Raw genomic sequence first — 12621 nt, 5'->3', positions numbered from 1 at the left:
CCCTGATATATATATATATACACACACACACACACACACACACACACACACACAGTACTGGGCAAAAGTCTTAGGTACATGCAAAGCAATGCTGTAGAGCAAAGCTTTTTTTCTAGATATGATATTATATTGGAGTCCATAATACTAAAGAAGACAATTTTTACTTTAAGAGCACCTTAAATTTGTTGATATAGAAATCCCAAAGTTACCAAAACAATAACCGCCCGCTTAGCTGCATTTTGCAGCGCGTGCACGTGACGTCACCGGGGAGGCGCGTGCTCGTGGCAGTGTGCAGACGGACTCCAATACGTCATGACGCAAAGAGCGCGCGCACGCGGCTGTGTATTTTTATTTATTTATCTAATTTATTTATCAGACGTGGAGAACAAGCGTGCAGTTAAAATCTTTTTTCTAATCCGGTTTCAAGATGACAGCTAGACGAGAGACGGAGGAAGACTTCATAAAAGAGGTCGGATTTTTTATATATATATATATACTGTATATATTTTTTTTACTACACCCAGGAAGCTACACCTAGTCCAAACGCATGTGTGCAGCAGTTTTGCTGTATTTGCTAGTTTGGTCTGTGTTGTGTCATAGAAAATAACCAGCATGCTTGTTTACTCCTGCAGCATCTAATGTAACGTGGGTACGAGAGGGAAGAGAAAGAAGGGTAGTGTTTCATTGCATTGCTTTGAGCCGTGTTCTTGACATTTAGCAGTATTAAGGATGCTCAGAGATCTGAAACAGACAGACATGTCACAAATCACACTACACACAGTGCACTCCACTCTATCTATCTATCTATCTATCTATATATATATATATATATATATATATATATATATATATATATATATATATATATATATATGGATAAGGATAGAGAAACTTTCTGCACCTGAAGTCTATCAATCATTTAAATTTATGCAGATATAATGCATCATTAAGGTATACCATTTTTTTCAGGCATTTTTATAGTATCTCTGAATATCTATGAAACATGTATATATGAAACAAGTGATTTCTGCCTCTCCATGTGCTATAATGACCTTCAAGTCAGCATAGCCATTCCATAAGTTTCCTCCATGTTTAACTACCCCAGACATCCAATGAACTCGTCTTTTTATTTAATTATTTAATCACATTTTATTAACAACCAGCCACAATGGTTATATCGAGCTTGCACATTTCCCCGATTGCCACGTCACAGCTCCAGCGTCCTGGGTTCGATCCTGAGCTCGGGTTTTGCATGTTCTCCCTGTGTTCGTGTGGGTTTTTTCCGGGTTCACCGGTTTCCTTCTGCTGTTCAGTAACATGCAGGTAGGCGGACTGGCGAGGCTAAATTGCCCGTAGGTGTGATTGAGAGTGTGAATGTGTTGTTTGCGTGGTGTCCTGTGATGGACTGGCTTGTTGTTACTGGGATAGGCTGCGGATGCAAAGTGAACATGACCAGGATAAAGCTATTGAAAGTGAGTGAGAGAGCTGCTCATGAGCTATCAACATTCTGACTTGAGCATAAGGATATTGAGGTGACAGCCAGCCTAAAATATCATTTACCCCCTACTTTTCTTTCTTATGCCTATTAATGTTATTAATATGGCAAGATTGGTTGAGGGTAGATCATGCCTTAAATATTACAATGCCAAATTCAGAATTCACACTGATATTTAATTGTACAGGTTAATTATAAGATTAATTGTATGCGGACATTATTTTTAAGTATTTCCCCCTGAAATTAATTCCTGGCTCTGCCACTGCATATGTGCAGAACCGGGTGGGATTGGTCAAACTTTCAGCAGGAATGGGTCAGATTGGTCAAGAGTGTTGGCAGGTGAAGATGAGTTTGGTGAAAGTGTCATTACGAGCAAGCAGCAGTGGGACTGAAAATAGTCCAGCACATACCTCTAGAGTCTCCCCTTTTAATTGGGGAATGGCAGTGCGAAAAGTGTTCACTGGTCAACACTTCATTTGTTTCTTGAAGACAAACAACTGGGGACAAAAAATGGGAATTTTATTGGGAATTGGGGATTTGGTATTGGGTTATGCCATATATCACCGTAAGGCAGCAGGAAATGTGAGAAATGTAGTGTTTATCTGAAATACGAAAGGTTTTGATTATGACAGAACCCCAAATGAGGGCAAAAAAGGGACTTCACAGAGACAATTCAGAGGGATTATCATGGGGCCTGAGACTGTCACCACTGATTCAACCAAGCTTCTGTCACTCTTGAGTAGGCAGTGCCAGCAAGAGCTTCTCAAACTAATTACAGGTGTAGTTTGTAATGTTAAAAGTATTTCTAAACCTATAACACCCATATAATGTCAAAGATACTAATGCAAACTATAATGTACAATATTGCCATGCAATGTATATCACTTGTTTCTTCACTTAGAGGTGCAGTAGTGATTATTTTTCATTTCTTACTAGTATATTACAGTACTAGTAATAATGTGGAGAATTTTGCAGAAATGCTAAAAAATAATAGGGTAAGCCATTGTCTCAGAACAAGTGTATTACACAGCTAAAAAAAAAAAAAAAAAACACTTTGGAAGCCTGACTTCTTGTCTGGAAGATATGATTGTATTTGGATTGCCCAGTTGTCAATCATTTTATAGACACGCCCCCAATGTCCCATCACATCCTCATAAATCATTATGAGGCGAAGTTGCACGTTGATTGAGTTTTAACTTGGCTTTCAAACAGTTGAATGTTCAAGTGCGCTTGAAAGTAATGTCATGACAGTCCTCGGTAATGGTAACTCTAGTTGAACCACCATAAATCTTGGGGGCGGAGCTTGGTGTGCGTGGGTGGAGGGACAGTCTCAATGAGTAAAAAAAAAAATTCAAATTTTATTCAGCTTCACCCATTTAACCTTTAGAGACCTTCTTTCCCCCCACAAATCTTACCTAACTCACCTTTAAGGCTTCTGTGGTTTTCTGTTTGGAAATAGGCTCCGCCCCATCTGAAAGCAAGCTGCTAAGCTCTGCACCTTTTCCCTAAAAAGCAATTCACAAGGCACATTCTTATCGCAACTGTGATTTGCCTTGACTCTGAAAATAAAATCGTTTAAACATTGTCTCAAACTTATTTAAGTGCATTTTTTTTCTTTGTATTGAAGGAACAGTTCAAATTCTTGCACCGTTTCTGCCAAGAGACAGAATTAATGCCACAAATGCAAAAACTGCAGGACGTGGAGGATGTGCCCAGTCTTAACCCGGATCCTGACACGTATCCCACGCAGTGTTTGTGCTGTAATGGCGAAGATCAGCACACAGAGCGGACTCTGTTAAAGAGGTGTACAGTGAGACTGGTGGACTTCAGGAAGATACCGGGTCTGAGTGCAAAAATAATATCAGAAGGAAATCTTCATACTGGAGGTAATTATGATTAGAAGGATGATCACAGTGACATTATAACCTTGTGTGACTAATCTGACAGTTTTGCTTTCTTCTTTTGAAGATGCTTTCTTTGTGTTTTTAAGTTTCAGGTGAATCCCACATGTTTGATGGAGACAAGCAAGCACTTCAGGCTCAGTTAAAGATGAATTCAGTGAGATCAGCAGTGGATTGTGGAAAAATACAAAGCAGAAAAGCAACAGCTGAGAGACAGCCAGAAGAAGGGGCTTATTATCATAAATACAACCCCAGCAATTTCATTTCGTCCAGTGAGTATATAGTGGCTGTAAACTAAACTCTAGGCCTTCCAGGAACGTGTGTATTTATATTGATCACATGACCCTTGTAGTTGCAGTCCATTCGAGTGATTATGTGACTTTTGATGACAACTGGTTGCAAAAGGCATCCTAACCGATCATGGTTCATCAATTATTTTACACACAGTTAGACTCCATCCAGCTATTTATATGACTTCTGATGGGAGCTGGTTGTGCTAATTAGGGGTTTCAGAGTAATGGGAGTGAATACTCATGCAATCACACCTTTTACGCTTTGTTTTTTAATCCAGTCTAATGGGCCGACAACATTCATGTGAGTTGTTTTGAGGAGGATCTTGATAAGAGGAAGAGATTACAATGGTACATCTGGGATAGCCAGCCGATTCACCAGCTGACATTCATGTCAAGATGCACACCAGCAATGTACATCACTATGAATGCATGGATAATAGTAACAGGCCATTAACTGGTAAAGAGTTTTACCCCGGGTATCCCCAGATACCCAGCCATGGGGTTATTATGAGTTTCATGGAAAGAATTCTGTTTTTAGGACCAACATTTGGGACAGTTTCTCCTGTTTGATTCACTAAATAGAGCTTGTTATGAATAACTGATAAGTGGGGAAAGATTAGTGTGACCCCAGCTTTACACTTCAACCATCTATCATTGTGGCCTAGTCAAAAGTGTTCTTTAATGTATTGTAGCATGACGGCTCCATTCCACAAGGGGCACAAAAAGAGAGGGAACAATTAGAAATATTTGTTACAGCCATTAAAACAAACCTGTGTCTAATATTCAGTGGTTTACTCTGTTAGGGAGACAAGAGGCAACATCATTCATAATTTAATTTAAAATAAGAGACGCCTGGTTTCATTTCAAAATCTAGAGTAGTATTTCACTAGTTGTGTAATACTAGGCACCTGATAGCTGCCAGAGAAACTCATCTAACTTCATAGGGAGTGTAATGGAAATGCACTTAGCGAGGGTACAAATAGATCTGGGTTCAGATTTATTGGTGAGCTGTGCTGTGCTGTTTGGTGGAAAAATATAAATATAATTTTATATTGCAGGACATTTTGACAGTAAAGGTTGCTCACAACAGCCAATTTAGCATTAGTTGTGAATGTGTGAATGCATGTTTGGAATCTGTACATTGCTGCTAAAACATTTGAAAGAGAAATGATGGGGTCTGTTTGCTAATTTATGCTTGGGTCCTGAGGGTATGTAGAATTTTAATTGTTTTTTCTCTTTCATCAAATTGCAGGTGCGTCCATCAAGTCATCTTGCGATCCAGATCAAGAAAAACTTATCAGAGGAGAGAGCCTTAGAGTAGATAAGTTTGTAAGGAGTTCCTTTGAATTACATCGCTCAGGCAAATGTATTGCACCTCGTACGGGACAAAGGGCTTATCAGTGCAGCCAGTGCAATAAGAGTTTCAGTAGTTCATCAGACTTTACAAGACATCAGAAAATGCATGCAAGAGAGAAGCGTTATCATTGCACACAGTGTGGAAAAAAGTATTTAAAAGGCTCATATTTGCGGCGGCACCAGAAAGTGCACACAAGATTAAAACCTCATAGCCGCCCTGAGTGCGGCGAGACTTTCACTCGGTCATCAAGCCTTACAGTGCATGATCGAGTGCATACTGGAGAAAAGCCCTACATGTGCACACAGTGTGGAAAACAATTCTCAAGCTCATTAGGTGTTCGGAGACACAAGAAAGTACACAGTCAAGAGAAGCCTCATCAGTGCTCTGAGTGTGGTAAACAGTTCCGATGTTCCAACACGTTAAGGATTCACAAGAGAACACACACCCAGGAGAAGCTCCATGAGTGTTTCGAGTGTGGTAAACAGTTTGTACATTCATCAACCTTAAACCATCACAAGAGAATACATACACAAGAGAAGCGTTTTCAGTGCTCAGAATGTGGTAAACAGTTCATACAGTCTTCGTCTCTTAAACATCATAAGAGAATACATACTGGGGAAAAACCATATAAGTGTTCTCAGTGTGATAAGGCATTTCCTCATTCTTCAGCTCTTATAGTACACCAAAGGCTACACACTGGACAAAAGCCTTACCACTGTGACCTGTGTGGAAAACAGTTTTCACAGTCAACACATCTGCGAACCCACCAGAGGGTGCACACCGGAGTCAAGCCTTACATCTGCGCTCAGTGCGGCAAGTCTTTCACTCAGTCATCACATCTTGCAGTGCACAAGCTATTGCACACTGGACAGAAGCCTTACTGCTGCTCCACCTGTGGCAAAGGATTCGCAACACCAGCCTACCTTAAGCTACACCAGAGAATTCATACTGGCGAAAAGCCGTACCAGTGTTCAGTGTGTGGATGGTCCTTCACTCAGTCCCACAGCCTCAAAGAGCATCTGGGAAAACACTGGAGAGAAGCCGTACCAGTGTTTCAAGTTCAGTAGAGCATTCAGAGAGTTTGGCGACCTTAAATACTAAACTTGGGATGAACACTTTTCCCTTCAAATTTGAGCTGAACTGTTCTCTTAATGAAGGTCTCACCAGTCACATGCTTCATGTTTTTATCTGGTACAGTAAGATTAAGACTTAGCACTCCAAGAGAATGGGCAAAAATGATTTGTATAATCAATGATTCAAAATTTCAAACAATAAGACAAACTGTTATACTGTAACACAACTAATTAGCATCAGAATCTTTTCAGTAGTAATATTTTCTCTTAAAACCTATGTGGCATATTCAAAATACAGTACTCTGCAAAAGTCTTAGGAACCATACCTTTTTTTCTATAAATTTAGTCTTGCATGTGGAATTCATGCATACTGTATTAGTGTGTCATTATATCAGGAAAAGCGTTCCATTATTATTTTCACATAAAAGTCGGTGTTACAGAGAAATCATGGGTTTTATTAAATAAGAACCATATTAAGTAATATGTTAAAACATCACTGAGGCTTTTCAGGAATTTTACCTCCAAAGACAGAAGAACAGATATCCAAGAAGCCTGAAACAACCAACCAGGTGATTTCTTTAGAAAACCGCACCACAGTGTAAATTTTGGTTGAAGGCATCTTTGTTTACTTTAGATGTGACTTTTGCACAGAACTGTATATGCAAACAAATTGTCATGTCAAGACTGTGTTTTCAGCTATATTATATTTGAATAATATAAATCCCCAAATCTTTAAGTTTAAAATATGAGCCAGTAGATTAGGTTTATTCATTTATGTATTCAGGTTATATTACATTTTGCTAAAAAAATCTCTTTTATTCAGTAAAAAATGCAATAATATTATTTTGTGTCTTTGTTTGGATTGATTTAAATAATTACAAACAACTGGTTTAATGCAGTTCTCTTAGATTAAGCACTACAGGACATGCTATTAAAGAAGCAGAGGAAGGCATAAAATATATACAGCTTTAGTTAAGAAAGGAGCTTTTGTGCCATGTCATTATTCACCTTGCAACAACCCATCCCAAAGCTTCATCAGAATGGAAATTCATTCAGGACCTTAGACTAGTTGATTCTCTGCACCTGCCAAGCAGCCTACTCCAACAGTTTAACAACTAGAATATAAAAGTTTATTATTATTATTATTATTATTATTATTATTATTATGTGAATAAAAACAGTTTTTTCCTTGGAAGTGTAATGGAAGCAAACAATTGTATAGGATGTCTGTGTATGCTGTAGCATTACAATTTCTCTTGCCAAGGTTGGAGTGGAAGAACTCGAGTGGCCTGCACAGAGCCCCGACCTCAACCCCTCCGAACACCTTTTTGATGAATCGGAAAGTCGACTGCATGCCAGGCCTCCTCACCCAACATCAGTGCCTGACTTTATTAATGCTCTTGTAGCTGAATGATTACAAATCCCCACAGCCACTCTCCAAAATCTAGTGAAAAGCATTTCCAAAAGAGTGGAGGTTATTATAACAGCAAAGAGGGACTAAATCTGGAATGGGACGTTCAGCACGCACATATGGGTGTGATGGTCAGGTGTCCACATACTTTTGGCAATATAGTGTATCTTAATGGATGTCAAAGGCTTTTACAGTCAAATCCTGACAAAATAGAACTATAATACATTAAAAAAAACAGGGAATACCTGCATGATAAGCTTGATTTTCTGTCCCAAAACCCAGAATCCCCACTATACAAGTATACGGATATTACTGAAATATTTCTTACCCCTGTAACAGGCAGCTCAACCACACGGTCACACACATTTATCATTGTAATTCCAATATATAGTGTTCATGAATTTGTCTCCAACTTTTCCCTCTATCTCAAGGGATTACAGTGAGTGTTCTTGACATAAAAGCTTTGAAATCAGCATGAAAACCGGATGTTATCACCAGAGCTACTCCTCATTCAAGTTACCCAGCTAAAATGTCAAAAGTTAGTAAAAAGGTAAAACACATAATATTACACTCATGTGCCTGTATTTAGGGGCAGTCGTGGCCTAATGGTTAGCAAGTTGTGGTCATGGGTTCAAGTTTCAGGTACGGCAGGGATTGTAGGTGGGGGGGAGTGAATGACCAACGCTCTCCTCCACCCTCAATACCACGACTGAGGTGAGACCCTTGAGCAAGGCACCAACCCCCAACTGCCCAGGTGCCGCAGCAAAAAAGGCTGCCCACTGCTCCAGGTGTGTGTGTTCACTGCTGTGCGTGTGCACTTGGATGGGTTAAATGCAGAGCACAAATTCCAAGCACGGGTCACCATGCTACATGTCACTTTACTTCACTTTATGTATGAGTTGTATTAAAATGTTACCGCATGGTCACTTAGTCACCAAACTGAAGTGACTTAAAAGGAGTTCACTGCCAGCTTCCAGTCAGTTGTGACCTAGATTTATCAGCAATTTTATCAAGATAACTTGTTGTTTTACACCAATTATGATATATTTATAACAAAAAGATGTATATATCAATAAAAGTGAAACCCACACTCATGAAACACAGTCATCAGGGTTTATTTCCCATATTTAAAAAAAGAAAGAGTGACAAATTAGGCAATTTGTATAAAATATGTAGCATAAAATTCCCCACTATATGTTTAGGAAATGTAGTATATTTTATTTTGCTGTATTTATAAAAAAATTATATTAATAAAAATATTTTTGAACAAGTATTTCATTGTGTGCCTGTTAAAAAGAAGCCATTTATGAGGCATTATACAACTGGAGCTGGCAAAGACTACTTGGTGGATGTGTGCATGTATGTATTGTGTACCTATATACAGCATAAGTATTAACCCCCTTGAATATTTTCACATTTTGTAGTGTTACAACCTGGAAATGAAGGGGACTTAAGTGGGAATTAATTGGGATAAATCTACACAAAATGGTCCATTATATCGAAATCTGGGGGAAAATCTATATTGTTAGTAAATGTATTTGTACATAAAAAAACAAAGTTGTGATTGCATAAGTATTTACCCCAATGACAATTATGTGAAACCCCTTAAATCAGGTATCCTGCAACCAGTTGCCATGATAAGTCACATAATTATTTGAACTGAGTGCACATGACCTCAATATACAAATACACCTGTTCATTATGGAAAAGTACAGAGTGAAGCCATTTATGAGGCATTATACAACTGGAGCTGGCAAAGACTACTTGGTGGATGTGTACATGTATGTATTGTTGTGTACCTATATACAGCATAAATATTAACCCCCTTGAATATTTTCACATTTTGTAGTGTTACAACCTGGAAATGAAGTGGCCTAAGTGGGAATTAATTGGGATAAATCTAAAATGGTCCTGAGTGCACCTGTGTAACATGACCTCAATATACAAATACACCTGTTCATTATGGAAAAGTACAGAGTGAATCCATTTATGAGGCATTTACATAAGTATTTATTCAATTCAATTCAATTCAATTTTATTTGTATAGCGCTTTTAACAATGAACATTTTCTCAAAGCAGCTTTACAGAACATAAGGAACAAAAAGCATGCAAACAGAAACAAAAACATGCAAACAGTCCTAGATGTTAGACAAAATTATCCCTAGTGAGCAAGCCTGAGGCGACTGAGGCGACTGTGGCAAGGAAAAACTCCCTTAGATGATATGAGGAAGAAACCTTGAGAGGAACCAGACTCAAAAGGGAACCCATCCTCATTTGGGTGACACTGGAGAGTGTGATATGAACAATGTCCTTTCTGTATTTATTTATAGTCATGTAGGTTGTTATCTTCCTCAAAGTCCTCAAAGTCCACATAGGGTTGGCAGCATTGCTTTAAACACCCAAATCCTCACGAGGCAGAAACCGGCTGGAGCAGGTCCATCTCTGGATGCCTCAGGATCCTCATAGGGTTGGCCTCGTCTACTGGAGCTGGCACAATCTCTATGTGCCTCGGGGATGGGCAGAAGAAGGGAAACAAGTGGAAAAGGAATAAGCGTAGCTGCTGTTCAAATATTAGTAAGCCCTAAGTCATAATTTGCAATTAATCCGATGTACTGAAGTACAAGGTTATGGTGTGTGTTAAGTGTATGCCTGGCTAAAGATATATGTCTTTAATCTACGTTTGAACTGGGAGACTGTGACTGAGCCCCGAACACTGTCAGGAAGGCTATTCCAAAGTTTAGAAGCTAAATACGAAAATGCTCTACCCCCTTTTGTAGACTTTGATATTCTGGGAACTACCAGAAGTCCAGAGTTTTGAGATCGTAAGGAGCGTGGTGGATTGTGACGTGTTAGAAGACTGGCTAGATACGTGGGAGCTAAACCATTTAGAGCCTTGTACGTAAGTAGTGCTAGTTTATAATCAATTCTAAACTTAACAGGTAGCCAGTGCAGGGATGATAATATTGGGGTTATGTGATCATCTTTTCTTGACCTAGTAAGAACTCTGGCGGCTGCATTCTGGACTAACTGTAGCTTGTTTATTGAAGATGCAGGACAACCACCTAGCAATGCATTACAATAGTCCAGTCTGGAGGTCATGAATGCATGAACTAGCTTTCTGCATCAGATACAGATAAAATGTTCCCAAGCATGGCAATGTTTCTAAGGTGGAAGAAGGCTGTTTTAGTAATATTGGAAATATGATTTTCAAAAGACAAGCTGCTGTCTAATATTACGCCCAGGTCTTTCACTGTCGAGCTAGTAGTAATAGAACATCCTTCTAAATGCAAGTTGAATTGTAAGAGCTTTTATGTACTGGTTTTTGGACCAATAAGTAATATTTCTGTCTTATCAGGATTTAGTAATAGAAAATTATCAGTCATCCAATCTTTTATATCTTTAACACACTCAGTTAATCTAGACAATTTATTTATTTCATCTGGTTTTGATGAGATGTATAACTGGGTATCGTCAGCATAACAATGGAAACTAATCTAATGATGTCTTCTATTGATGTTACCCAAGGGAAGCATGTAAATTGAGAACAGCAGAGGTCCTAAAACTGATCCTTGTGGAACCCCATATTTCACTGGCATTACACTGAATAGTTCTCCATTTAAATCCACAAAATTGTATTGATCAGACAGGTAGGATCTAAACCATTTTAATGCCTGTCCCTGAATTTATGAGGTATTTACATAAGTATTTACCCTAATGACAATTATGTGACACCCCTAAATCAGGTATCATGCAACCAGTTGATATGATAAGTCACATAATTATTTGAACTGAGTGCACCTGTGTAACATGATCTCAATATACAAATACACCTGTTCCTGGAATGCCCCGGAGTTAAAGAATATAAGTAAACAAACAGCTTCATGAAGACCAAAGAAGACGTTTGGGACAAACTTCTGGAAAAGTATCACAGGGTTTGGTTATAAAAAATATCCCAAACTTTGAACATCCTGCAAAGCACCATTAAATCTATTATTAAAATACATAGAATAAGCCACAATGACAGCTCAGCTTAGAGGAGGCTGTCCAACAAAAGTTACTGCGTAAGTGACTGGGTAAGGAGGGCATTAAACTACCGAGAGGCCAAGAGTAAGGCTCAATATGATGCTACCACCACCATGCTTCACTATGGGGATGGTGTCCTCGGGGTAATGAGCAGAGCTGAATTTCCACCAAATGTAGCATTTTGTGCCAAGTCCAAAAAGTGACTTTTTTTTTTTTAAATACTTGAATAATTGTAATTCATTACTATGCTTTATTATTTGTACTCTTAATTACATGTCCAAGTAAAAAACTGTGTATTTCTGTACATTTTAATTTAGATTTTAATAATTACAAATCTCAGTGGACTCTTCTTTTATTATCCAGGCAATATCAATTCAGTGGGCTCAGTTTAGCATCCAGTCAAGTTCATCAATGTAGACAAAAACTATCAAGAATCGTACCAATTGGTAATCTGCAGTGACCTTCTCACGCTACACAATGTAGTTCACGTTATCACTACAGCCATCTGTGTGTGCCTGAATATGGATAAGCCACCGGACTTCAGTGTTGAACATGAGGAGGAGTGTCCCTGGTGCTACCTCAGTAAAATTTTTCAATATGCTGGAATAAGTTAGTATGTTTTCTTAGCTGATGCCAGGTAAGACTAGCATCAATTCTAGTAGCTAAAATAAATTGTCTAAACAGCAAGCCAAATTCAAGTTAATGGAAAATATTGGTTACATACAGTAGCATTAGTCATGTATATGATCAGCAAACTTAAGGAGACTGAATGATGTTTTCAGGCAAAATGAATGAATATCATCTTCTGAAAGTTTTGAATAAGTTATAAAAGTTACTTTTCATATTAAAATGTCATCTGTTAAAACACTTTCCACTTATGGTTATTATTATACCAGAGAACCTTTTTCCACATATTTGTGGAGTCTCCAGCATGCCTTTTGGCAAACTTCTAATGGGATGAATGTTGATGTCTGTGTGATATGGCATGGTGTGGAAGGATACACTGCTTTCAAGGACACAAGTTTGAGAATTGCTATGCATGTTCTGCAATACGTTGGAAAAATATTA

General features: G+C 38.4%; 1 protein-coding gene across 1 annotated transcript; it reads left to right on the top strand.

The window, feature by feature from the left end:
* The first annotated feature begins 79 nt into the window (after positions 1–79).
* On the top strand, positions 80–8608 carry LOC113538188 (zinc finger protein 883). The gene is made up of 4 exons (XM_053232189.1): positions 80–469; positions 3123–3381; positions 3486–3668; positions 4942–8608. The coding sequence occupies exons 1-4, from the start codon at positions 428–430 to the stop codon at positions 6111–6113; spliced, it is 1656 nt and encodes a 551-aa protein (XP_053088164.1). The 5' UTR covers positions 80–427; the 3' UTR covers positions 6114–8608.
* The last annotated feature ends 4013 nt before the right edge of the window (positions 8609–12621 follow it).

Source organism: Pangasianodon hypophthalmus, chromosome 2, assembly GCF_027358585.1.
Source record: "Pangasianodon hypophthalmus isolate fPanHyp1 chromosome 2, fPanHyp1.pri, whole genome shotgun sequence".
NCBI lineage: Eukaryota > Metazoa > Chordata > Actinopteri > Siluriformes > Pangasiidae > Pangasianodon > Pangasianodon hypophthalmus.
This window is presented reverse-complemented; position numbering and strand designations above follow the sequence as displayed.

Bases quoted from the DNA above. Each gene is read 5' to 3' on its own strand.
- LOC113538188 (XM_053232189.1), top strand. From the start codon at position 428: ATGACAGCTAGACGAGAGACGGAGGAAGACTTCATAAAAGAG. The intron at 470-3,122 runs GTCGGATTTTTT...TTTGTATTGAAG, and splicing joins AGGAAGACTTCATAAAAGAG to GAACAGTTCAAATTCTTGCA. The intron at 3,669-4,941 runs GTGAGTATATAG...ATCAAATTGCAG, and splicing joins CAGCAATTTCATTTCGTCCA to GTGCGTCCATCAAGTCATCT.